At 43.0% G+C, this 25,681-nt stretch overlaps 1 protein-coding gene and 2 long non-coding RNA genes across 4 annotated transcripts in view; 2 read left to right on the forward strand and 1 right to left on the reverse strand.

Annotated features, from left to right (window-relative positions):
- Positions 1 to 25,681, forward strand: part of kdm7aa (lysine (K)-specific demethylase 7Aa) — a 56,612-nt gene that overhangs the window by 22,226 nt on the left and 8,705 nt on the right. For both annotated transcript variants that reach the window (XM_077498963.1, XM_077498964.1), the window contains exons 2-4: positions 9,904 to 9,989; positions 10,080 to 10,197; positions 11,541 to 11,701. In XM_077498963.1, coding sequence (XP_077355089.1) covers positions 9,904 to 9,989; positions 10,080 to 10,197; positions 11,541 to 11,701 — 365 coding nt within the window. The remainder of the gene's footprint in view (positions 1 to 9,903; positions 9,990 to 10,079; positions 10,198 to 11,540; positions 11,702 to 25,681) is intronic.
- Positions 20,348 to 22,102, forward strand: LOC144003972 (uncharacterized). Its single transcript, XR_013279146.1, has 2 exons — positions 20,348 to 20,892; positions 21,783 to 22,102. It is a non-coding gene; the product is annotated as an uncharacterized LOC144003972 (long non-coding RNA).
- LOC144003120 (uncharacterized) lies at positions 22,152 to 23,365 on the reverse strand. Its single transcript, XR_013278890.1, has 2 exons — positions 22,965 to 23,365; positions 22,152 to 22,283 (listed from the first exon to the last, which is right to left on the reverse strand). It is a non-coding gene; the product is annotated as an uncharacterized LOC144003120 (long non-coding RNA).

Consider the following 25,681-nt stretch of genomic DNA (forward strand, 5'->3'; position numbering starts at 1 on the left):
TAGGTCAAATATGGCAATAATAGTGAACTATATAATATATATAATGATTTCATGTTTAAAACATCCTTACTTTTATAGAGTATCCCTATGATTTTTGACATTTTCCTTTTAACAGTTTCTATGTGTGGCTTCCAACATAATTTATCATCGATAATAACTCCAAGGAATTTATTTTCATTCACCCTTTCTATTTCAATTGAATTCACCATAATTTTAACTTGATGAGTGATTTGTCTAGTGCCAAAAACTATGAACTTGGTTTTATTTAAATTCAATGATAATTTATTTACATCAAACCATTTTTTTATTATATTCAATTCATACTCCACAGTAGTCAGAAGCTGCTTCAGGTTTTCTCCTGAACAATAGAAAGTTGTATCATCAGCAAATAAGACACTTTTCAATATTTTTGAGACATAGCAAATATCATTTATGTACAGTATAAATAATTTAGGGCCAAGCACAGACCCTTGGGGAACTCCATGAGTGATCTTCATGTGTTCTGATTGTACATTATTAAACTGCACATACTGATATCTATTTTCCAAATAACTTTTCATCCACTTATAAGCTAAACCTCTTATTCCATATTTATTTAATTTATTCATTAATATAGAATGATCTATAGTATCAAAAGCTTTTTTAAAATCCATAAAAATCCCAACAGTAAATTTTTTATTATCTATTTCGGTAGATATTGCTTCTACAAGCTCCATGACTGCCATTGAGGTGGTCCGTTTTTCTCTAAACCCATATTGGGTTTCACTTAAGAGCTTATGTTTCTCAATAAAATTATCCAATCTATATGAAAATAATTTTTCTAGAATTTTTGAGAACTGTGGCAACAATGATATTGGTCTGTAGTTATTAAACGTGTGTCTTTCTCCACTTTTATGAACAGGAATGACTTTGGCTATCTTCATTTTTGATGGAAATATACCAGTTTTAAATGATAAATTACAAATATATGTAAAAGGTTGTACAATATATTTCATAATACTTTTAACTAATGTTTAACTAATACTCCCTTTTGAACATGTAAGTTATGATTAATTGAATGATTATGTTATTGGGATTTTCTTCTATTTTGATTGTTGTTGTTTTTTGTTTTATCTCTGCTGTTCATCTGTTTATATGTTCAAAAAATAATAAAAGGAAAAAAAAAAAGGAAAGAAATGCAAATGAAACTGGAATGCACCACAGGAAGAACAGCGAGACAGAACACAAATGTAGTACGTCGCACATGCCGATGATAATGACACTAATCCACATTCTATAAATTTTTTGTTAAAATAAGATTATGAACATGGTCAATTTGTGAAGTATAAACAACTTACGAGCTAATAAAACATAACGTCCGCGCCTGCTTGTCCTTGCCGGGAGGTCGACAGCACTTAGCAAGCCATTGTCTACGCAAATAGCCTTTTTTGGGGGGGATAACATACCAGTGTGCACCTCGCGGGTTTTTCCTTGACGACACCTTGCAAAATTTTGCAATACAGTAAGGCATAAGTGACGTTTGTTTCGTCCTCGTCGTTCTGTCTGCGTGAACTACTGTTCGCCAAGCGAGTATACACACTTGTTACGTCACCACTTGGAGGCGTTCCAACACGGAAGTACTTCGATGTTGAAAAAAGTTAAATAAATCAATATTGGGGTGTATTCTTCAGCTCTTATGCATGTTTCGTAGCTAAACTAACTATTTACTGCCAATCAAGCCATACATGTAAATTTAAAGGTGCCTTCCTTTAAGAATTGAATCCATTGCAGTTACACTAATAGTCTGTTTTATTTAGCATGGCCTTATTAAAACAAATAATTTAAATCAATTACAACCACAGTACAGGCTGTGTAAATAAAGTGACAAAAAAAAACTGACACTCACGACATTCATATTGTTGTGACATCCATCCATCCATCCCTTTTCTTAACAACTTTTCCTCACAAGGGTCGCGGGGGCGTTGGAGCCTATCTCAGCTGGCTTTGGGGGGAATCGATATAGCGATACATGATTTTATGTATCGATATTGGGATATGAAAAGGCGTATCGATACGATATCAATATATCGATATTTTGAACCCAGCCCTACTATTAACGCTTTAACTTTGACAGCCCTACTCTTAATATGAAAAGTACACCTCGATCGTTTCTGGTTTGTATGCAGTAAATGAATGTTATTTTACAATGCACATCCTATTAAACTTAACCAAATAAAAACATTCAGCGTTCCGCAAAGGAATACACTAACACAATTTGCACTAATAAATTAAATAACAATGCATATATTTCTGGGGTCTAAGTTGTATTTTACAGTTTTAAAAATGCATAATTTCACAAGTTACTTCATGCTAAAAATTAGTTAGCTCTTAATATGAAAAGAAAAATGCACTGAGCTGTCACCATTGTCTTACAAATGCAATTATGCCATGTTGTATGTCTTACAAATGCAATTATGCCATGTTATAGTGAAAGAAAAATGATCAACACAAATCACTCGTTTTTTTATTTAACGTACAATACATATTTTAAATTGTATTTTTTATTCAATTGTGATGAAGTTACTGTATCAATGACTAAAAAATAAACCATATTTAAATTAGGAACAAAAATGTACATTTTATTGAAAGTTTAGATATAAATTGAAGTATAAAACATGTGATTGTGATTAATCGTCAGTTAATTATTGAAGTCATGTGATTAATTGCGATTAAAAATTTTAATCGACTGACACCTTTATAACATGAGTTTGAATTGATATGTTTAAACCTCACATGAAATGTTTTGGGGTTTGGGCTGGGCGATATGGTAAAAATGTCATATCACAATTCTTTAAAAATAAATTCACAATCTCGATTTTATCACGATTCTTTTTTTTTTTTACTACATATTTTTAGACTAATCTTCACATTTCTGAAGATTTTTGTAAATTTTGAAACATATTTACTTTGTATATAAAACCCTAAAAGACATCTTAAGCCAACCAAGCTTTTTGAACAGGTTTCAATTGAAATAGTGCAATTATAGCAGCTGTGGTCGATATTCTCCCAGACTACAGGAGGCAGTAAAGATTGCCAACGGTGTATGAACAGCGTTAGTTAACACCACAATAGAAGTTTAACGTGTTTTTTCCTCAATAAACTATCGACAAAAACAGTTTGGAATGAGTTATCAAAGTAAATAAAACGAAGTTACGAATGCAACTACGGTTCTATGAGTCCCGAACGACCGCCAGGTGGCGGTGCTGTAACCAGCACGGAATTCCCCTTGTCGCGACAGCGTCATCGAGTAAGAATGACAAAATATGCCTGTAAATGGGTCCGGCCGACGTAATCTCGTGTATAAAAGGGAACGTCGCCAGAACACATACTCTAGAACCTTTCTCACGCAAACCAGCACGAGGGTTCTGAATGACAAGCAATGCTGGCGGTCGTTTGGGACTTATAGAACCGTAGTTACATTCGTAACTTTCGTTCTATTTCGTCCCTCCCGACCGCCATGTGGCGGTGCTGTAACCAGCACGGAACGCCAGCGATGTCACGAAGACCCTGCAAAGACTACCCCCCAACGGGGCCTCCGCAGGACCCCGAACCACATCCCGTGGATGAGGAGAGGTGACATCCAAGCTGCAGAATCTTGAGAACGTGCAGGGCGACGACCAAGAGGCAGCCGCACAGATGTCCTCCAAGGGCACGCCCCTCAGAGCAGCCCACGACGCAGACACACCCCTGGTGGAGTGACTGCGCACCGTCGTCAGAAGGGACTGACCAGAGACTCTGTACGATTGTTGAATCACATCTCCGATCCATTGAGAGAGGCGTTGCTTGAGTGTAGAGAGGCACGCCTCCTATGTACGATAGATTGCCGGCTAAACCGCCGGCAGTGCAGCAACAGGTCCCGAGCCTCATCAGTTCAACACCTACACACAGGTGGAGATGCCATGAATCAGACTGCGGTGTAGGGTGAACCTCAACTGGGCTGGCCAACAAAGGGCCACGAACAGAACACCAGACGGACCCCCAGAAAGGTCAGACGAATGAGGGGGAGAGGCCGCTCCCGCAGATCAAACCAGAGGGGACAGTGAGTGGACTCCACAGAGGCCAATAGAGCGACAGCCACCGTGCCACAGCGACTCCACATGACGCTCACCACCTCCCGCCGCATCCACAAGGCTGACGACGCACCATCCTGACGAATGATGTGGCGCACGGAGCAACCGTAAAGCCACCAGACACTGACGCCGATGCCAACTCAGCGGCAGGTGGAGACGAGCCACCCACCCTTGCAATGGCCGCAGTGACCGTAGGGCCAGGGGAAAAAAACACCGTCGGGTACCCTAGCGTGCCCCATCGTCGCAGGAGAAGGACAGAAGGCCGCCTCAGTGCAGAACAACATCCCCCACTGTGGGGTCGGCCGAGCATCCAAGGATGTGGCATCCAACGACATCCCAAGCGACAGTCGCTTTCGCGACACCTGTGAACACTGTGGGAGAGAATGACTTTCCAAAAGTCAGCCCCGCAGCCCCTTGCGCTGAGCGGCAATCGGGACAAGGAAGCAAACGTCCATCCCCTCGATGACAGTGAACCATTTCATCGAACGTATGCAACACCACAGACTTAGGCATCCACGGGATGAAATGGAGAATCCATGGCAGCCCGCAATCGACGCGCAGCCAGTGAGCGCGCCTCGGTATGCTGCTATTTTCGTCCGGGAGAGGAGGCGCGAACCGCCCTGTCACCGACGGGATCAAACGTAGACTCCTTAGCAGCCCCCAATCGACGCGCAGCACGGGACAAAATGGAGAATCCATGGCTGTCCTCAATCGACGCGCAGCCAGTGAGTGCGCGCCGGTATGCCGCTATCTCTGTCCGGGATAGGAGGCGCGAACCGCCCCGCCACCAACGGGATCAAACAGAGACTCCTTAGCAGCCCTCAGTCGACGCGCAGTAAGTGAGTGCACGTCGGTACGCTGCCAACACCGTCTGGAACAGGAGGCGAGAACCGCCCCGTTACCAACGGCATCAAACGGAGTACCCTTAGCAGCTCTCAATCGACGTGCAGTCGGTGAGTGCACGCCGATACGCTGCTAACTTTGTCTGGGATAGGAGGCGAAACCGCCCCGTCACCAACGGCATCAACTGGAGAATCCGTAGCAGCCCTCAAGCGACACATAGTTAGTGAGTATGCGTCGATATAGTGCTACCTTCGTCTGGGATAGGATGCGAAACCGCCGCGTCACCAACGGCATCAACTGGAGAATCCGTAGCAGCCCTCAAGCAACACGCAGTCAGTGAGTACGTGTCGATATACTGCTACCTTCGTCTGGGATAGGAGGCGAGAACCGCCCCCTCACCAGCGGGACCAAACGGAGAAGAAGTTCCTGAGACCGCAATGGAGACGGCACCTCGGCGACATCGTCCGCCTGGGAGGGCAACCAGCGGGTTTCATCCGGCACGGCCACCCCTGCCACGAACGATGTCCCCGCAGAGGCCTGACAAGCGGAAGGGGTTTGATCACCCCACTGAGCTTATTCCACTCTCCCAGTCGCCACCAAGTTGCAAAATTGCAAAGAAAAGTGATAATCAGCCCGAACATTCCTTTGACACTCCCAAGGCCAGGGGCCGCAGGAGAAGCAGATCTGTAGTGTGCCCTGGCCCCCCAGGGGGGCTGGGGTCCATGAGGTGGTCGGGTCCTGGCTCCACCGGGGATGATGCGTCCTTCCCAGGAGCAACATCCGCTGCCGTCAAGGGAGGAGGACGGACTTCCGACATCACTGCATGACAGTCAAGACAGCGGTCGGCACGGCCATCTATGGATCAGAAGGGCTGACATAGTGCTGACATCCAGCGGCGTCCCCCATTGCAGCCATCAATCTACATGCGGGGAGTGTACACCGTCAACTGGCAGCTATCGTCGTATAGGAGAGGAGGCGGCAACCCACCCCGTCCCCAATGGTAGCAAAGCGAAGCTTTGCGCAGCGAGGGCGGCAGACGTTGTGTGGGGAGCAGCAGACTCCGTGCGGGAAAGCAGGCCGAAACCAGACCCATCACACACGAAACCACAACGAAGCCCTGCGCAGAGAGGGCAGCAGACTCCGTGTAGGCGGCCGTTCCCGTAGAGAGTGGCCAACCTCGTGAGGGAGAGGAGGCAGTAACCAGTCTCGTCACCAACTGAACAAAAACAAACTCCGCGCACGGACAGCGACAGAAGTCACGTTGACCGCGGCAGACTTCGCGCGGGAGAGGAGGTTGCATCTGGCTCCTTCCCCCGCGGAACAAAATGAAGATCCGCACATGGAGAACCGTAGACTTTATGTAGAGAGCGGCTGACTCCGTGGGGGAGAAGGGGCGGCCACCAGCCCCGTCACCAATGGTACAAGACAAACCAGTTCCGCGCATGCAGACGAAGAGCCGCGTATGGAGAGCGGGAGACCCCGTGTGGAGAGCGGCCGATGCTGTGTGGGAGAGGAGGCTGCACCTAGCCTCATCCTCAACGGACCAAACACAGTGCTGCGTCTGGAGAGCAGCAGAAGCTGCGTGGAGAGCGGCCGACTTCGTGTGGGAGAGCGGCCGCCCAGTATGTGAGATGGAGGCGGTCCTAGACTCGCACCCAGCCACTTTGCAATCCGAACAAAACGAAACCACAAATCAATCAATTAAACATGCACGTGGTCGTTTGTGCCGCCATAAGTTGACAATGGCACTGAAGCTCCGCGCATGGAGCGCGGCAGACTTCGTGTGAAGAGCGGCTGACCCAATGTGGGAGATGGAGACGGTCCCTGGCCTCGCCCTTGCCCCCTTACAGGTTGAACAAAATGAGACCCAATAGCAATCAAACAAACATGCATGCAAGTGGTCGTTTGTGCCGTCCTAAGCTAGCAGTTGGTATGGTAAACAATATCCCGGCTAGCACACAACATCAAGGCAGCTAATGCCCTTCACTTTGATGGGCCGGGGCAGGAGAAGCAGACTGGTGCCTTGATCGGTCTGCGCGGGGCAATGAACCAATCCCCCCCCCCCCCGCCGATGACCGCCCCTGGCGACACCACCAGCTGAAGGCGCTATGTAACCGGCAACAGCCGCTGCCGGTAAATGAGCGGCCACCGTAGTGGAAATGCGCCGCTCCCACTAGGACAACAGGCCATTTCATCCTCCAAGGTGCCTCTGCGGCGGCGTCCTCCATAACGCCATGTCAAGTCAATCTGTTGCTATTTTCGTGTTGTTAACGGAATAAAGCGAAACCCTGTGCATTGATAGCGGCCGAGTCCGTTCGGGGGCGAAGCGCATCACACAGCGGCCCTAACGACACGTAAGTAGACGTTTGTGCAGTCATAAGCTAGCAGTTGGTATGACCCACGGTGCCTCAGCTAGCCAAGCGCATCAAAGCCGATATAGTGAGACAATCCAAGCTAGGAGACGATACGAAATCATTCGTACCGGCTCCGCCAGCCCGCATGGTGAAATCCTGCAATCGTGGCAGGAGGATATCAATACGTCTCCCAACTACACACCCATACACAACGGAGGCAACAGCATCGGGTGCGACACCGCAACCGAGGAGGGTGTCGGGACACCATACTAACCCTCAGCTACCGCAAATCTAAACAACGGGTTGCTGACAAACCACGGAGGGCACAACTCAGGTTGTGCTGGCTCAAGCTAGCAGAGTGCACGATAACCAATGCCGCAAGCCGCAAACATCAAGGCGGTGTCGGCTCCCAGCCATCCGCTGAGTAGTGTGGAGCCACAATTTAGAAGAGGAGACGAAAATGCCTTACCTTCCCTGGCAAGCTCTTTTCAGCACAGTAAAAGGCAACACGGTATCGAAAGCATCGGTTGCCGTGTCAACACCTGAGCAACCGCCGAGGCAGCAGTCCTACTTCCGGCAGGAAGGAACTTCCAGTGTTACAGCGAGTGACGTCCTCCACGTCCTCCACTCGATGCGCAGTCAGTGAGTGAGCGTCGAAATGTTGCTTCCTTCGTCTGGGATAGGAGGCGAGACCCGCCCCGCCACCAACGGAATCAAACGGAGCTCCCCGCAACGACGGCGGCAGACACCGTGAGGAGGGAACGACCCCCCACGATGGAAGAGTCACGTACGTGGTTTGTGTGCCGAAACTCCGCGTGGCGGATTGGCTCCGTGAAGCGAGGGCGCCCACACAGCGAATAAGGATTCGCTAAATGGCGTCCCAAACTAGCAGTCGGCTTGATAAAGAGCACCTTAGCTAGCCAAAAACATCAAAGCAGCTGGTGCTCCCGACAAGAGAGTTGTGTCAGCCTGAAACTACATACTCCCACCGCCAGTAAAACAAGCTAGGACTCTCAGCCGTATCATCACCCGCACGTCATAAACAAAGCAATCCAAACGGCTTTCATTGAAGATGTTAACGTCGCTCGACGCGCACCGGCCTGAAGCTGTACACAGCCGAGAGGTGGCAGAAGTGGAGAAATCCCGCAGGAGAGTTCCAGTCTAGCCATACAAATCACGAAAGGGAAAATGCACTGAACCGTGGCAGCCAAGGGGGGCGAGGAACACCCGCAGCCCCGATCAACCAGATCACAGGCTACTCGCGACGGACGGAGCGTATAACGCTGTGCGAGAGAGGTTAAAGAGGATGTGTTCTGGCGATGTTCCCTTTTATAGACGGGATTACGTCGGCCGGACCCATTGACAGGCATATTTTGTCATTCTTACTCGATGACTTACTTACTTATTCCCCTTGTCGCGGTCGGGAGGGACGAAATCGAACAGAATTGAAAAGTAGAAAACACTGTTTACGACAGCGTTTGCTCGCCCGCGACTACTTTACAAATTCTCGTAGGTGCGCGTGTGGGCAATGTGGAAGTTGAACTGTATAAAATGTGCCACAGACGATCTTGCCGATCTGTCAGCTTTATGAGCTCGTCAACACATTAAAATTCTTAATGATCTAATATCGTTTTATCACCCACCCCTATTTGGGATTATAGTTTGCGATATGTTTTACAGTGTGAACTATTAATATAGGCAAATATGAAATGTTAGGAAAGTTGCAGTAGCACCGAATCATTTTGGGCTTTCTGTGGTGGTCTGCGTTTTTCTGTATTTTTATTGTGCAGTAAACGAAACGTTAAAACCGCGTCACGTGTCCTACTGGATGACGTCAGCATGGCGAGTGATGCAACATATCATCATTCCGTGAGTGGCAGGAAATACTTGCGTCCCCTCACTTCCCCAGCCCAATTTTGTCTGCCAGCATGGGTGACGCTCAGGAAGTCAGTCGTCACTCTTTTTTTCTTTTTTTTCTTTTTTTGGTCCCGCCGTGGCGGAAAAGTCAGCCCAGGTCGCACACAGAGGGAGGCTGTGTGTGTGAGTCACGCTTTCATCTGAGCGAGCAGAGCACATGGTGGAAACATGATATGACAGCCAAGCGCCGGCCGGTCGGCCGCTTTCAAAGTCACGCGCTGAAGAGCGAGCACATCTGGCCCATCGTCAACGTGCGCTGAGTGATGCGGGAGTCATTTCGGGACACAGCTTTATGCAATTGTCAAGAATTGGCAGGATTCCTCCACTTCCTCAGCACACATGGCACTTTTCTTTCCTTTTGACACTTTGCTGCAAGTAGATAGCGAGGCCCGGCCTCCATCTTCCACACACAGACAGGAGCAGCTAAAAGTGACTGAGGCGCTCTTAATCCCATTATGTGTTACTGCCGATCCAAATCAAAATGCCTGGAGGCCGAGTCAACTGAACGAGGACAAGCAGCAGCAAGCAACTATTTTCAACCAGCAGCCATGTTAGGTCAAGTGGGGACATCTTATCTTGCCTTCTGCAGTCATCCAGTTGCTCAACTCGTCGCTCTTATTTCTTTTGCAGCAGTCCTATTGAGAAATTGACAAATTGACAAATTGTATTTTTGTTTGCAGCTGCGTGCATGTGGAGGAGCACCATGCCGTTGATATCGACGTTTACCACTGTCCCAACTGTCATGTCCGACATGGACCCTCCCTGAGTGAGTCTTGCCACTTCTGCTTATTTAAAAAAAACAACCAAAAAAAAAAGTATTGACGTCTTGAATGTGTTGTTTTTGTGGGTTTTCCAGTGAAAATGCGCAACAACTGGCACCGCCACGATTACACGGAGCCCGATGACGGAGCCAAGCCGGTGCAAGCCGGCACCCCCGTCTTTGTCAAGGAGCTGCAGAGCAGGACCTTCCCCAGGTGTGTCACACCTCATTAAAAAAATGAAAATTCACATTCATTTCAAAAGAAAGCAAAAGTACTTCAAGGCAGAGAAGCACAACACAGCAGAAGATAAGGAAAATAATCCGAGTTGGAGGCGCAACCTCAAAATCAACTCAAACCTTAAATATACAGGACTGTCTCAGAAAATTAGAATATTGTGATAAAGGCCATTATTTTCTGTAATGCAATTAAATAATAAAAAAAATACCATACATTCTGGATTCATTACAAATCAACTGAAATATTGAAAGCCTTTTATTGTTTTGATATCGCTAATTATGGCTTTTTTTTTTTTTTTTTTTTTTTTTTTTTTTTTTTTTTTTTTTTTTTTTTTACTTGGTCCGAGGAAATATTGTAATATTTTGAGATAGGATATTTGAGTTTTCTGAAGCTGTAAGCCATAATCAGCAATATTAAAATAATAAAAGGCTTGCAATATTTCAGTTGATTTGTAATGAATCCAGAATGTATGACATTTTTGCATATTTAATTGCATTACAGAAAATAATGGACTTTATCACAATATTCTAATTTTCTGAGACAGTCCTGTATACATTCAGTCAAACAAAAAACATGTTATAAAAATATACACGAGTTAAAAAAAAAAAAAAAAAAGCAAACAAAAATATTGAAAGAAACTCAAACCTTAGAATTGTATAAATTAAAACAAAAATCTTGACTATATTAAAAAAATTAACCATAAAAGTCAGTAAAAACCTTTCATTGTATTGAAAAGTAGACCCAAAAAAGTCCAATCAGAATTGTAGAACAAAAAACAAAACCTGAATGACATATGTAAACATTTACAAGAAGTTCAACTTTAAAACCTTTATTTAAAATACATTAAAAAAAAACATGAAAAATAAACAAAAAAAAACACAAACCTTAAATACCCTATATACAAATTACATACGTAAAATGAATGTTAATGTTGAAAATAAACACAAACTTAAAAAAAACCCTAAAGTCCAAAATAGCAAAAAAAGTACTTAAAAACTAGTGTTCCCTCGCTATAACGCGGTTCACTTTTCACACCCTTGCCGTCATGTGGATTCTAAAATTTCTGAAGGTTTGAACCTTGAAAATGTTTAAAAGGAGATAAATGTGAGAAAATGTAAATGCCTTGATGAGAAAAGTGTATCAACTGTGTGCATTTAGAGCCTTCAAACATTTTCTAATAAAGCAGATTTTGTTAAATTATGGGTGTTTTTTTGGAACCAAACTCCAGTGGGAAACGAGGGAACACTGTATGCTGTATTGAAAATTCCAAAATGATTGAGTAAGAGCAATAATAATTGAGTCAAGCATGTGCTTTTCAGCTGCGAGGAGGCGGTGATGCGCATGCGCGGCGAGCAGGTGACACCCAAGTACCTGGAGCGCTCAGGCTTCCGCTACCCCATCGCCGTCACCGAAATGGAGGGCCTGGGCCTCAAGCTGCCGCCGCCGACGTTCGGCGTGCGAGACGTGGAGCAATACGTGGGTAAGACCTGGCCTCGCCCCGTCTCGTCTGGCCGATCTCCTTGCCGTTTACCGCAAAAAATATGCAGATGGCGGCCTGCATGTCTACAATGCATTGCGTTCCAAGCTTGTTAGCATGCCCTGCTATGCCCATCATCTAGTTGACATGACTCCTCAAGCCGCTGGCTGGCTATTGAACACAAAGCAAAGGCAAGTCAAGGCCATGAAAAACATGTTGCTTGTATTCTCATTTATGTACCTTTGTTTTAATAGAGACAGTAGTTGTTTGAGCTTCTGGGATTGTTTGTAATTCAAAAAACACACAGGAATGATCTGAAATAGCCAGATCTTTCACCTCAACAGATAAAATGTCAACACCCTTAGAGATGACGAGATCAAGAATGCGACCTTGATTGTGTGTTGGACCTTTTACATGTTGTGAGAGACCAAGAGTATCAAGTATATTACAAAATTCTTTGGTATTTTTATCCAAGTTGTTGTCAACATGAATGTTAAAGTCTCCAGTTAAGACCAGATAATCATAGTCGGTACAAATTACTGACCGCATTTCTTCAAATTCCTCCATGAATCTGCCTTTTTGTTTTGGAGGTCTCTAAATTATGACAATGACGATGTTTCCCAATGAAATTTCTTTACACTGAAATAGAGATTTAAAAATGGCAGCAAGTCCACCGCCTTTTTTGCCATGACGGCATTTGTTCATGAAACTAAAATTTGTTGGTGTTCACACCGCAGGAACTTATGATGGAACTTCCATATGTTCCGGGGGAGTTTGTCCAAAGTTTGCGTTCACACACAAAACCAGTTCCGGGTCTGGGGGGGTCGGAACGGTACTACCTAAGTTCCTAGGCATGAGGAGGGTATTTGGGTGTACCCTGAACGACACAAGGTGGGGGCGTGTTGTCTAGTGTGTTATGATTGGTTGACTGGATGAGGAGGTGTGTCGTTTTGGTTAGATGATTTATTTTTTTTCCCGCGGTAAAGCCGCCATTTCTTCTTTACTATACTCTATCGGGCGCTACGACTTTTTCTTCAAACATTTCGGCAATGGAAGGATTAAAAAACCGAGAGGTGGACGGACGAGGAAGTACAGGCTCTCCTGAGCAAACATGGGACGAGGAGACCCAACGGCACTTCGAAAGTCCAACAAGAAACGATAATAACCGCGAAGCTAGCAGAGTTAACATTACACACACAAAAGCAGGTGAGGGAAAAACTAAAGAAACTCCAACAGGACTAAAGGAAACTCAAGGACCACAACAACCACAGTGGAAATGACCGCAAAATTAATAAATGTATGAAAGACTGGACGACATTCTCGGCCACCGGATGGGTTGTACCACCAATAGTACAAAGGAGGACTCTGCAATCACCATGCTGGAAGCGATGTGCAAGGACACGGCAGTGTGCGAGGATTCACTGCCAACAGCCTTGCTAACACACGAAGGTAAGACAGAATTGCCTCATGCACATCTTTGTATATATATTTATTTAGGTCGATGCTTGGTCGCAACGAGGCTTTTACACCGCGCTAGCATTAAACTGTTAGCGTAGCATGTTAGCTTAAGCTTGGCAAAGTCACGCATCCAGGGCAACTCCGAGCCCATGTAATGTGAAATCATACCTAAATCAATTAACCTAGTAAACGAAAAGTATTGTAGGCAGCTAACGCCGAAATAGCCCTGCTTTCAGTGACGAAATTGAAAAGCTTCGTGAAAAGGACGCGTGGAAGCAAGGCATACTATTCACTGTTAAAAGCAAAACAACCACTTCGTTTTTGTTTTGTTTGTTTTTTTCCTTAATACAAGGCTCTGCATTCAACGTAACTAAAACGTTTTAACTTGTTAGCCTCATCACCTAACAACGCATTAAAAAAAAACTAAAAAAACAACTCATAAACAGTTCTAGGGAAACTGAAACGTAAGAAAAATAATGTTATGTACTGTGACTTACAGCTGGACCTTCTCTGTGCTCTCCTTTACGTTATGATGCCTCCCTGAACAGTCCTGGTATGTTTCATTTCATTTTATATAACTTCAAAAGCTTCATTTAAAACTTTTAAAGCAACACCCCACTCACAATTAATTTTGCTTCGTTGAATAAGGCAGTGTGTTTGTTTGTTTATTGGACAGTTAACATTTTAAAAGAAAGAAGAAACTTATTGCAATCATTCATAATAGTTTACATGTTCAAAGGAGTAGAAAGAAGTTAAAAACTTGTCTAGTCCTACCCATTCTTTATATCTACTGACTCATTTCATTAAAAAAAAAAGTACATTACTGGAATGTATTAATTTACTACACATTTTCTTTTACTGGAATGTACTAAAAGAAAATGTGTAATCCTGCTTGTGTAAACAATTGCACCTTAACACATGCGTGCATTTGTCATTAACGTATGTACATGAAATTCATAGGCATACACAATAATAAATCCTCATACTCACATATACAATTTTCATTTCACTCATAATGGTGCATTGAGAAAGGGAAAAAAAAAGTTACATTCCTGCAATTTTACTAGTGTGTATTGCCTAAAAAAGCTTCAAGTGTATGCCGCCATATTTGGCAATGTAGTGTGGCATATTCTGTTCTGTAACTATGAAAAATGAAAGTACATTAACGTGAGTGCCGTGTTTTACCCCTACCTAAATCATTGTACTGTACTCTTACTCATTGCACGAATCTGTTGAAACCGTTTAAGTCGATGCGTTAGGAAGGTACAAGCGAGGATGGTCCGTCCACAAGCAGAAACTGCGCCACTCGAACAGAGTTTCCTGCCCCTTTGTCAAGTTCCAATAAGTTCAAAGTCATGTAACTGGAAGCTCATCAAAAGTATTTACTGTCACTCATTGTACATTTACATCCCTATAGGTTAGCGGACACGGGACCGAGACCACCTATTTTTGGAATACCTGCACCAATTTGATGAAAAGAAGGGGGAGTCCACGAGTGCAATGTTCTTAGAAGAAATGCAGTTGCACAAGGAGGACCTTGAACTCAGACGCGAGCAGCACAAGGAGGAAGTTGACCTCAGAAGAGAGGAGCGCAAGGAAGATCAACACGTGGCACATGAGCTGGTTGAACAAAGGCACGACAGTGTTCCAAATGGGCTTCCTGGCAGTCCTAAACAGACTTGTGGACACAAATAAGCCAAATGCATAAGTAATAAATGCTTTTGTTTTCATATCACTTTTGTTGTTCTGGTTTTTTTTTCCACACGAATAAAAACTTATGCTCAATGAATTCTTTTTAATGTTTTTATTTTTGACAAACAGTAATGCAAACATAATTACAGCGTCCCACCATTCAGAGGTTCTGATGTTCTTTCACTCCCTGCGCGGAACACACCCAGATTGGTAGAAGTGGCAAATCTGAAACAGAAACACAACAAATTAATAAATGTTAATATCTACATTAATTACTTTTGTGCAACAGCCTTGTGATTTACATGACAGAATACCTTAAAATAGCGGAATATGCACCAATTTATGGCCCTATGATAAACCACTGGCTTGAGGTGGCAATCTGACACTTCCAAAATCAGCACTTTTCCCAAAATCCCGGCACCTTTGTTCTAACATTCGTGCATCGTCAAAGAAAGCAAGCCATTTCAACACTTTGGATCGGTCAATCATGTGTTTAACAGAAAAAAAAACGAAAAAAAAAAACATGCGGACAGACTAACAATACATCCAGGTCCAACGGTATTATGAAATACGCAGCGTACATGTAGCGTGAACAGCAACTCGCCATCAAGCCCTATTTTGCCGTGAATTGCACGAGAACTAGGCAGGAAACACCAGTTTCCAGCGATTGCCCTTTTCATGGCAGAAAGTACGACAAAATATCCACAAACGACCGACGCGCGGGGACACACGCAAGTAGACGTGCAACTGAACGCGCCAGTCATACGTTGTGTTTAAGGCACTAATGCACTCTGTAACTTCATTTTTTTTTCGTGTTCTCCACCTTGCAAGGGGAGCTCCGTTACATGTTACAGCTTAATTCCGATGTGAAATAAATTTCGTATAATTGTGTGTTTAAACCTTACCAGTGCACGTCTTCGTGCTTGCAAGTTTGACTGTCTTTCCAAGTGAGCAACTCTATGGAGAGAAATTTGTGTCTTTATTTTCAATCAAACAAAAAAGGAATTTGCAATCAAAAAAAAATTTCAATCAAACAAAAAGGGGATTTGCAACCTCAAATAAATTTTAATCAAACAAAAAAGGGTTTTCATATAAAATAAAAATTTGCAAAAAAAAAAAAAAAATTTCAAACATGGATTTGTATTTTAATAAAATCCTTTGCAAAATTTTTTCCGTTTTGTTTGCGAATCTGTTTTTTGGTTGCGAATCTGTTTTTTGGTTGCGAATCTGTTTTTTGATTGAAACCTGTTTTTTGGTTGCGAATCTTTTTCTGTGTTGTGTGGGCGGGGTCCTCCGTTCAACCGATGATAGAAGCCTTGTCATTGGTCAGCTTGGAAGCCGCTGCGACAACTTTCATTGGTCAGATAGGAATGGGGGTGTGACAATGTTCGTCTGACTATTTCCTGGTTAATTTTGTCCAGTCGCCGCCAGCATCGAGGTAAATATGACACCCCCCCCCACTTCTAGTTTTCCGTTTTGTTTATCTGACATTTATCTAAAAGCAACCCTTGATCTATCGTTTATCCGGTGATTTGTTCTAACCATTACAATTAACGTAATCACTCACTCAGCATTGCTTAGCCATGTTAGCTAGCTAGGTAACTGATGGTCCGATACATGAGTCAGTCATGAAGCTATGTTGTTGGCAGTCAAAACACAAATATACGGCTAATTTGGGATAGCTGTTAGGATGAAGTTTTGTTGTTTTTTTTTATACTCATAAAGAAACCTTTGCATTTGTTTAACATACAGGCAGGGCTGGGAATCGAATTTATTTACACTAGCTGCTTCCCCTAAATCTTGGATGTTTGAAGTAGAGATTAAATTCGTGATAATTCTGTGATTATTATTTATTGGTCCTGGTTGTTTACTGTACGAGTCAGGTTGAAAAAGAGGGGGAACTCATGCACCGTCAAAGCGGTGACACTGCTACTACGAGGATCCAGGCCACGTAACCGTTTGATTTTGGTTAGTCTAGTCATGAATCGTGATGTTTTGTTGGTACGAGAAACGGCCCAAATAAACGGCCTGCTGAGATAGCTGTTATTATGCTTATTCATGATTATTTTATTACATTACATCATTACATTAATAAAATGCTAATTATTAATCACTTATGAGAAGTTCTGGTCATTGAAATAAGTAGCCTCTGCTACATTTATTATGTCTTGGTTGTTTGAAATACAGAGGAAGTGACAGATTACGTAATATAAATACATTTAGTTCCTGTGATTGTTTCATTGTAGTTTTCCTGTTTCAATAATGTTCAAAACATGTGTCAAACATAACTTTGTCAGAATTTTTTTTTTACATGTTTGGTACTTAATTCAAGCACACTTTTCTTTACTTTTTAGATGCAGAAGATGAAGTTGGTGGTTGGTCACCTCTCTTCATGAGGTGATGCTGTGGATAACTGAGCAGGGCCACAAGCACCTGCTTATGTCAGACAGAGAGCAATTTAAAATATCAATAAACTTTGACCACAATTGTGAGGTACAAATGCCAGGTCACACATTATGTTACCCCCTGCACAAACACCATTACATTTCCAACTGCTCATATGAGTGATTACCATTCCTTTAAATCACATCTACTGACTGCTATCACCTTTGATGCCAGATTTGACACAGTGTAATTGAAAGGGCAAAAAAAAAAAAATCACATCCATTTCATTTTTTTGAGTAATTACAGGCTGTTCCTACCAAAATGTTTGTTTTAAGTTTAACAGTTCATTTTCTGAGCTTTCTTGATTTCTTGTTGGCAGGCCAATCATTTCTTGAGAAAAATGTCTGTATAAAATCTATAAAATGCTGAATAATTGACTGGTTGTTAGTTCATATGCATGCTTTTTTTATTAAATAAAAGTCAAACTGTTTTACACAGGAATTTATTTTCATTTTTTACATAAATTTAAATGACCCTTTGGGCCACACTAGCACTAGAAGCAACATTGAGAGTCTGCAAATAAATGACACGACCAAAACTCAAGGACTCCTTGTTTGGATTGATTTGCCGTAAAGCAACAAGTCTTTCCTCAGGTAAACGACAGTGGATGTCAGGTATAACGATCCCGTGTTCACCGTGATGGTCCAAGGGTAGTGTCTCTTCAGCTTGCTGGATCTGTAATATCAAATACATTTATGAAAGCTACAGTAACTCCAAGAACTTTTACTCATATAAAGTTTTTTCCTCTGGTTATGTACGCTTTTACCAGCAATAAAACTGCCCTGGCCTGCTCCTCTTACAGTAAACATGCATCTCGCTATGTCTACATTTTCTACCCCTTGGTCTGCTCGCACTCTAAAAGAAAAAATCTAGTCAGTGTAATTGCAAAAGTACACCTACAACTCAGATTCCCCTTCTGTTTCAATCTGACTCATACAGTAAACAACCAGGACCAATAAATAATAATCACAGAATTATCACGAATTTAATCTCTACTTCAAACATCCAAGATTTAGGGAAAGCAGCTAGTGTAAATAAATTCGATTCCCAGCCCTGCCTGTATGTGAAACAAATGCAAAGGTTTCTTTATGAGTATAAAAAAACAACAACAAAACTTCATCCTAACAGCTATCCCAAATTAGCCGTATATTTGTGTTTTGACTGCCAACAACATAGCTTCATGACTGACTCATGTATCGGACCATCAGTTACCTAGCTAGCTAACATGGCTAAGCAATGCTGAGTGAGTGATTACGTTAATTGTAATGGTTAGAACAAATCACCGGATAAACGATAGATCAAGGGTTGCTTTTAGATAAATGTCAGATAAACAAAACGGAAAACTAGAAGTGGGTGGGGGGGGGGTCATATTTACCTCGATGCTGGCGGCGACTGGACAAAATGAACCAGGAAATAGTCAGACGAACATTGTCACACCCCCATTCCTATCTGACCAATGAAAGTTGTCGCAGCGGCTTCCAAGCTGACCAATGACAAGGCTTCTATCATCGGTTGAACGGAGGACCCCGCCCACACAACACAGAAAAAGATTCGCAACCAAAAAACAGGTTTCAATCAAAAAACAGATTCGCAACCAAAAAACAGATTCGCAAACAAAACGAAAAAAATGCTTGCAAAAGATTTTATTAAAATTCAAATCCATGTTTGAAATGTTTTTTTTTTGTTTGCAAATTTTTATTTTATATGAAAACCCTTTTTTGTTTGATTAAAATTTATTTGAGGTTGCAAATCCCCTTTTTGTTTGATTGAATTTTTTTTTTTATTGCAAATCCCCTTTTTGTTTGATTGAAATTTTTTTTTGATTGCAAATTCCTTTTTTGTTTGATTGAAAATAAAGACACAAATTTCTCTCCATACAAGTCCTGGCCATTTCTCATCTTGATGTGGTAATACGGCGGGTCCCAATGGTTCTCATCAACCTTTCCCGTGAAGTTCTAATTGCTGCAAACACAACTCTGTACAACATGACAAGGAAAACGAAAAGATGATATGCCTTGTATCATAACAAATGGCGATGGAGGGTCAAAGGTCGCGTTTTTCAACGTCACACTGGTTGTTTGTCATTCAGTTTTACCGGTACCCGCCACTTGCTGGACAGGCGGGGTAGTGCTGTCTTTTTTTCCTCCCCTGACATACGTCATCAGTCTCATTTGAATAAACTACCCTGCCTGCTTTCATGCCGTGTGAACGCAAACTCGTGGGCCGCTCACAAGTTCTTCGGACCCGGAACTGACTCTACCATGAACTCAAAGTTCCTGGGCTTTTTGGTGTGAAAGCGCCAATATTAGGCGCTTTCACACCGCAGGAACTTATGATGGAACTTCCATATGTTCCGGGGGAGTTTGTCCAAAGTTTGCGTTCACACACAAAACCAGTTCCGGGTCTGGGGGCGTCGGAACGGTACTACCTCAGTTCCTAGGCATGAGGAGGGTATTTGGGTGTACCCTGAACGACACAAGGTGGGGGCGTGTTGTCTAGTGTGTTATGATTGGTTGACTGGATGAGGAGGTGTGTCGTTTTGGTTAGATGATTTTTTTTTTTCCCGCGGTAAAGCCGCCATTTCTTCTTTACTATACTCTTATCGGGCGCTACGACTTTTTCTTCAAACATTTCGGCAATGGAAGGATTAAAAAACCGAGAGGTGGACGGACGAGGAAGTACAGGCTCTCCTGAGCAAACATGGGACGAGGAGACCCAACGGCACTTCGAAAGTCCAACAAGAAACGATAATAACCGCGAAGCTAGCAGAGTTAACATTACACACACAAAAGCAGGTGAGGGAAAAACTAAAGAAACTCCAACAGGACTAAAGGAAACTCAAGGACCACAACAACCACAGTGGAAATGACCGCAAAATTAATAAATGTATGAAAGACTGGACGATATTCTCGGCCACCGGATGGGTTGTACCACCAATAGTACAAAGGAGGACTCTGCAATCACCATGCTGGAAGCAATGTGCAAGGACACGGCAGTGTGCGAGGATTAATTGCCAACAGCCTTGCTAACACACGAAGGTAAGGCAGAATTGCCTCATGCACATCTTTGTATATATATTTATTTAGGTCGATGCTTGGTCGCAACGTGGCTTTTACACCGCGCTAGCATTAAACTGTTAGCGTAGCATGTTAGCTTAAGCTTGGCAAAGTCACGCATCCAGGGCAACTCCGAGCCCATGTAATGTGAAATCATTCCTAAATCAATTAACCTAGTAAACGAAAAGTATTGTAGGCAGCTAACGCCGAAATAGCCCTGCTTTCAGTGACGAAATTGAAAAGATTCGTGAAAAGGACGTGTGGAAGCTAGGCATACTATTCACTGTTAAAAGCAAAACAACCACTTCGGGGTTTTTTTGGGTTTTTTTCCTTAATACAAAGCTCTGCATTCAACGTAACTAAAACGTTTTAACTTGTTAGCCTCATCACCTAACAACTCATAAAAAAAACAAAAAAAACAACAACTCATAAACAGTTCTAGGGAAACTGAAACGTAAGAAAAATAATGTTATGTACTGTGACTTACAGCTGGACCTTCTCTGTGCTCTCCTTTACGTTATGATGCCTCCCTGAACAGTCCTGGTATGTTTCATTTCATTTTATATAACTTCAAAAGCTTCATTTAAAACTTTTAAAGCAACACCCCACTCACAATTAATTTTGCTTCGTTGAATAAGGCAGTGTGTTTGTTTTATTGGACATTATAAACAAATGAGTAGCAGTTAACATTTTAAAAGAAAGAAGAAACTTATTGCAATCATTCATAATAGTTTACATGTTCAAAGGAGTAGAAAGAAGTTAAAAACTTGTCTAGTCCTACCCATTCTTTATATCTACTGACTCATTTCATAAAAAAAAAAAAAAAAAAAGTACATTACTGGAATGTATTAATTTACTACACATTTTCTTTTACTAAAATGTACTAAAAGAAAATGTGTAATCCTGCTTGTGTAAACAATTGCACCTTAACACATGCGTGCATTTGTCATTAACGTATGTACATGAAATTCATAGGCATACACAATAATAAATCCTCATACTCACATATACAATTTTCATTTCACTCATAATGGTGCATTGAGAAAGGGGGAAAAAAAAGTTACATTCCTGCAATTTTACTAGTGTGTATTGCCTAAAAAAGCTTCAAGTGCATGCCGCCATATTTGGCAATGTAGTGTGGCATATTCTGTTCTGTAACTATGAAAAATGAAAGTACATTAACGTGAGTGCCGTGTTTTACTCCTACCTAAATCATTGTACTGTACTCTTACTCATTGCACGAATCTGTTGAAACCGTTTAAGTCGATGCGTTAGGAAGGTACAAGCGAGCATGGTCCGTCCACAAGCAGAAACTGCGCCACTCGAACAGAGTTTCCTGCCCCTTTGTCAAGTTCCAATAAGTTCAAAGTCATGTAACTGGAAGCTCATCAAAAGTATTTACTGTCACTCATTGTACATTTACATCCCTATAGGTTAGCGGACACGGGACCGAGACCACCTATTTTTGGAATACCTGCACCAATTTGATGAAAAGAAGGGGGAGTCCACGAGTGCAATGTTCTTAGAAGAAATGCAGTTGCACAAGGAGGACCTTGAACTCAGACGCGAGCAGCACAAGGAGGAAGTTGACCTCAGAAGCGAGGAGCGCAAGGAAGATCAACACGTGGCACATGAGCTGGTTGAACAAAGGCACGACAGAGAGTTCCAAATGGGCTTCCTGGCAGTCCAAAACAGACTTGTGGACACAAATAAGCCAAATGCATAAGTAATAAATGCTTTTGTTTTCATATCACTTTTGTGGTTCGTTTTTTTTTTCCACACGAATAAAAACTTATGCTCAATTAATTCTTTTTAATGTTTTTATTTTTGACAAACAGTAATGCAAACATAATTACAGCGTCCCACCATTCAGAGGTTCTGATGTTCTTCCACTCCCTGCGCGGAACACACCCAGATTGGTAGAAGTGGCAAATCTGAAACAGAAACACAACAAATTAATAAATGTTAATATCTACATTAATTACTTTTGTGCAACAGCCTTGTGATTTACATGACAGAATACCTTAAAATAGCGGAATATGCACCAATTTATGGCCCTATGATAAACCACTGGCTTGAGGTGGCAATCTGACACTTCCAAAATCAGCACTTTTCCCAAAATCCCGGCACCTTTGTTCTAACATTCGTGCATCGTCAAAGAAAGCAAGCCATTTCAACACTTTGGATCGGTCAATCATGTGTTTAACAGGAAAAAAAACGAAAAAAAAAAAACATGCGGACAGACTAACAATACATCCAGGTCCAACGGTATTATGAAATACGCAGCGTACATGTAGCGTGAACAGCAACTCGCCATCAAGCCCTATTTTGCCGTGAATTGCACGAGAACTAGGCAGGAAACACCAGTTTCCAGCGATTGCCCTTTTCATGGCAGAAAGTACGACAAAATATCCACAAACGACCGACGCGCGGGGACACACGCAAGTAGACGTGCAACTGAACGCGCCAGTCATACGTTGTGTTTAAGGCACTAATACACTCTGTAACTTCATTTTTTTTTCGTGTTCTCCACCTTGCAAGGGGAGCTCCATTACATGTTACAGCTTAATTCCGATGTGAAATAAATTTCGTATAATTGTGTGTTTAAACCTTACCAGTGCACGTCTTCGTGCTTGCAGGTTTGACTGTCTTTCCAAGTGAGCAAGTCCTGCCCATTTCTCATCTTGATGTGGTAATACGGCGGGTCCCAATGGTTCTCATCAACCTTTCCCGTGAAGTTCTAATTGCTGCAAACACAACTCTGTACAACATGACAAGGAAAACGAAAAGATGATATGCCTTGTATCATAACAAATGGCGATGGAGGGTCAAAGGTTGCGTTTTTCAACGTCACACTGGTTGTTTGTCATTCAGTTTTACCGGTACCGCCACTTGCTGGACAGGCGGGGTAGTGCTGTTTTTTTTTCCTCCCCTGACATACGTCATCAGTCTCATTTGAATAAACTACCCTGCCTGCTTTCATGCCGTGTGAACGCAAACTCGTGGGCCGCTCACAAGTTCTTCGGCAACTGACTCTACCATGAACTCAAAGTTCCTGGGCTTTTTGGTGTGAAAGCGCCATTGAGAACAGTGTTGCAGGAACCTTTTGTTAGCCATGTTTCACTGAGGAGAAATAAGTCAAGATCATATGTCATAATAATGTCATGAGTCAACAATGATTTGTTAACTAGTGATCTTGTATTTAGTAGCGCTAGTCTCACAGTGGTAATCGGAGACGCTGGTTTAGTCAGAGGTTGACAAGCTATACTGATAGGTTTGTAGCTTCTGACTTATTTCTTCTCGTTTCTTTTGCCAACTTTCTATTTCTTGTAATCACAGGAATGCTACAAGCTTCCTTGGGTCCTGACTTATTCTGGGAACACACATTTTTTTATATTTTATATGTAGTCTGGACCCAAAACATATCAGACCGAGCTGTAATTGAGATTCTCCATAGCCAAAGATGGAGGTCGGCGGGTGGGGAGCTGTATGCTGAGGCTTGGTGGAGTCAGACGATTAGTAGATAGCTGAATGTGGCGTCTTGGGGGGTGCATGGGCGAACTGTCATGAGCAGGCAGCTGCCTGGAGAGACTTTTATTTAGCTGTATGGAGAGATTGACCAGATTGCCCAACCTATTGGTGAGACTCGCTGGAGAGTCAGTCATCGGGTCATTCGGGGGCGGTGCACAGCGCGGAGGTGCATCCGGCAGTGAATCCGGTAGTGGCGCTGTCTGGCAGGTGTCGCTTGGGGGCGATGAACAGTGCAGAGGTGCATCTGGTAGTGAAACTGGTGGTGGTGGTGGTGGTCGTGGTGGTGTTTGGCAGGTGTCATTCGGGAGCAGCGGAGCTGGATGTTCGGTGTTTGGAGTGTGGGCAGATGAGGACAAATCAATCTGTTCTGAAGGGCAGGGAGTGCAAGATAGTGAGCCAGCCTCACCAGATCCTCTTCTTATCGGTTGTTGTGTTTCATTTCCTTTGTTTTGGGAACATAGCGTCCAGTGACGCATGCTATGGAAGATGTTGGCTGTCAGTTATCTGACTCCCTGCTTATTGAGATAAATCCCATTGGGTTGGAAAAGATGGCGACGTTCACAAAACATAGAAAAATTGTCAATAAAGTTCACTGAGTAAGAAGCATAGATGCTTTTCAGCCATCTCGAGTGACATAATCCGACTGAAACGCTCATCACCTGGTTGGACAGTAGGCAGAGGACCACTCAGAAAAACCTCTGCGTTTAGGCATATCATCTTGTGTAGAAGGGTAATAAAGTCTTGCTTCAGTATCTCCGACTGTTTTTTCAACACATCGAATGCTCCTGTGTGAATCACAATCGATCTCAGTCGGGTAGTCAGTAGCAATCTTGTCGACTTTTTCAGAAATGTCCAGCACCATGTCATTAGCAAAACACAGAACTTCTGTGTTTTTTCTGCTGCACAGACGTTTAACACCAAACAAGGCTTTGTCGCCTATTATCAGTGTTTGTGTCTCAGTAGCTGAACGCATTTGCTGAGAAGGTCCGGTTTCATACCTTTGACTGGTGCTGTGATCCCCCGAGGCTTGCTGGCTCGGCGACAGCACGGCAAACCTGTTTCTCAGTTCGATATCAGTATTTTGTCTTCGTCGGCCAAGAGACGGTTTCCTTTTTCTTGCTGGTACCAACGTCCAAGACTGATTTCTTGGGTTTGAGGTAGCCTTTTGCATAGGCCGACGTGTTTCCTCAGGCATTAGTTGGCAGTCAGGTCCAGCTGTTGGGCGACGACTCCTCAGTTTTGGCTTTGCTCCCAGCACATTCCACAGAGGGTCGGTGGATGGAGCTAGCTATTTGTTAGCATGCTCATGACCACCGTTTGGAGACATAGGCAGTGTGGTGTCATTCCACGATTTTCCATTCACCTCCACAAACATTTCAAGGCGGTGCATTCTTGTCTCCAGCACTGCCATCTTCTGAAGAAGTTTGTGGTATTCATCGGTCGAGATGGAAGGTGTGAGGAAGGTGAAGACACTCACTCGGTGTCACCTTTCATTTCTTCAAGCGCGCATGTCCAATAACTTTTCATGCTTGTTGAAAAGAAACCAGCGCTTTTGCACACTTACTTGCTCATGCTTATTTGTGTCTACCACATCTTTATATTGGTTGCAATTCCACACCAGATGGTGGCACACTTGTGTAAAATTTGAAAGAAGAAAACAGGGAGTATTTCAGTGCCTCCTAAGTTTTTGTTCTATAATTGAAATCCTTACCTTCTTATGATACAGAAAGTGCCTGCTATATATTTTTATCTTTCAAATGTACATGCTCATCAATGTATATTGTGAGATGTTTATTAGTTT

This window comes from Festucalex cinctus, chromosome 16 (assembly GCF_051991245.1).
Source record: "Festucalex cinctus isolate MCC-2025b chromosome 16, RoL_Fcin_1.0, whole genome shotgun sequence".
Classification (NCBI taxonomy): domain Eukaryota; kingdom Metazoa; phylum Chordata; class Actinopteri; order Syngnathiformes; family Syngnathidae; genus Festucalex; species Festucalex cinctus.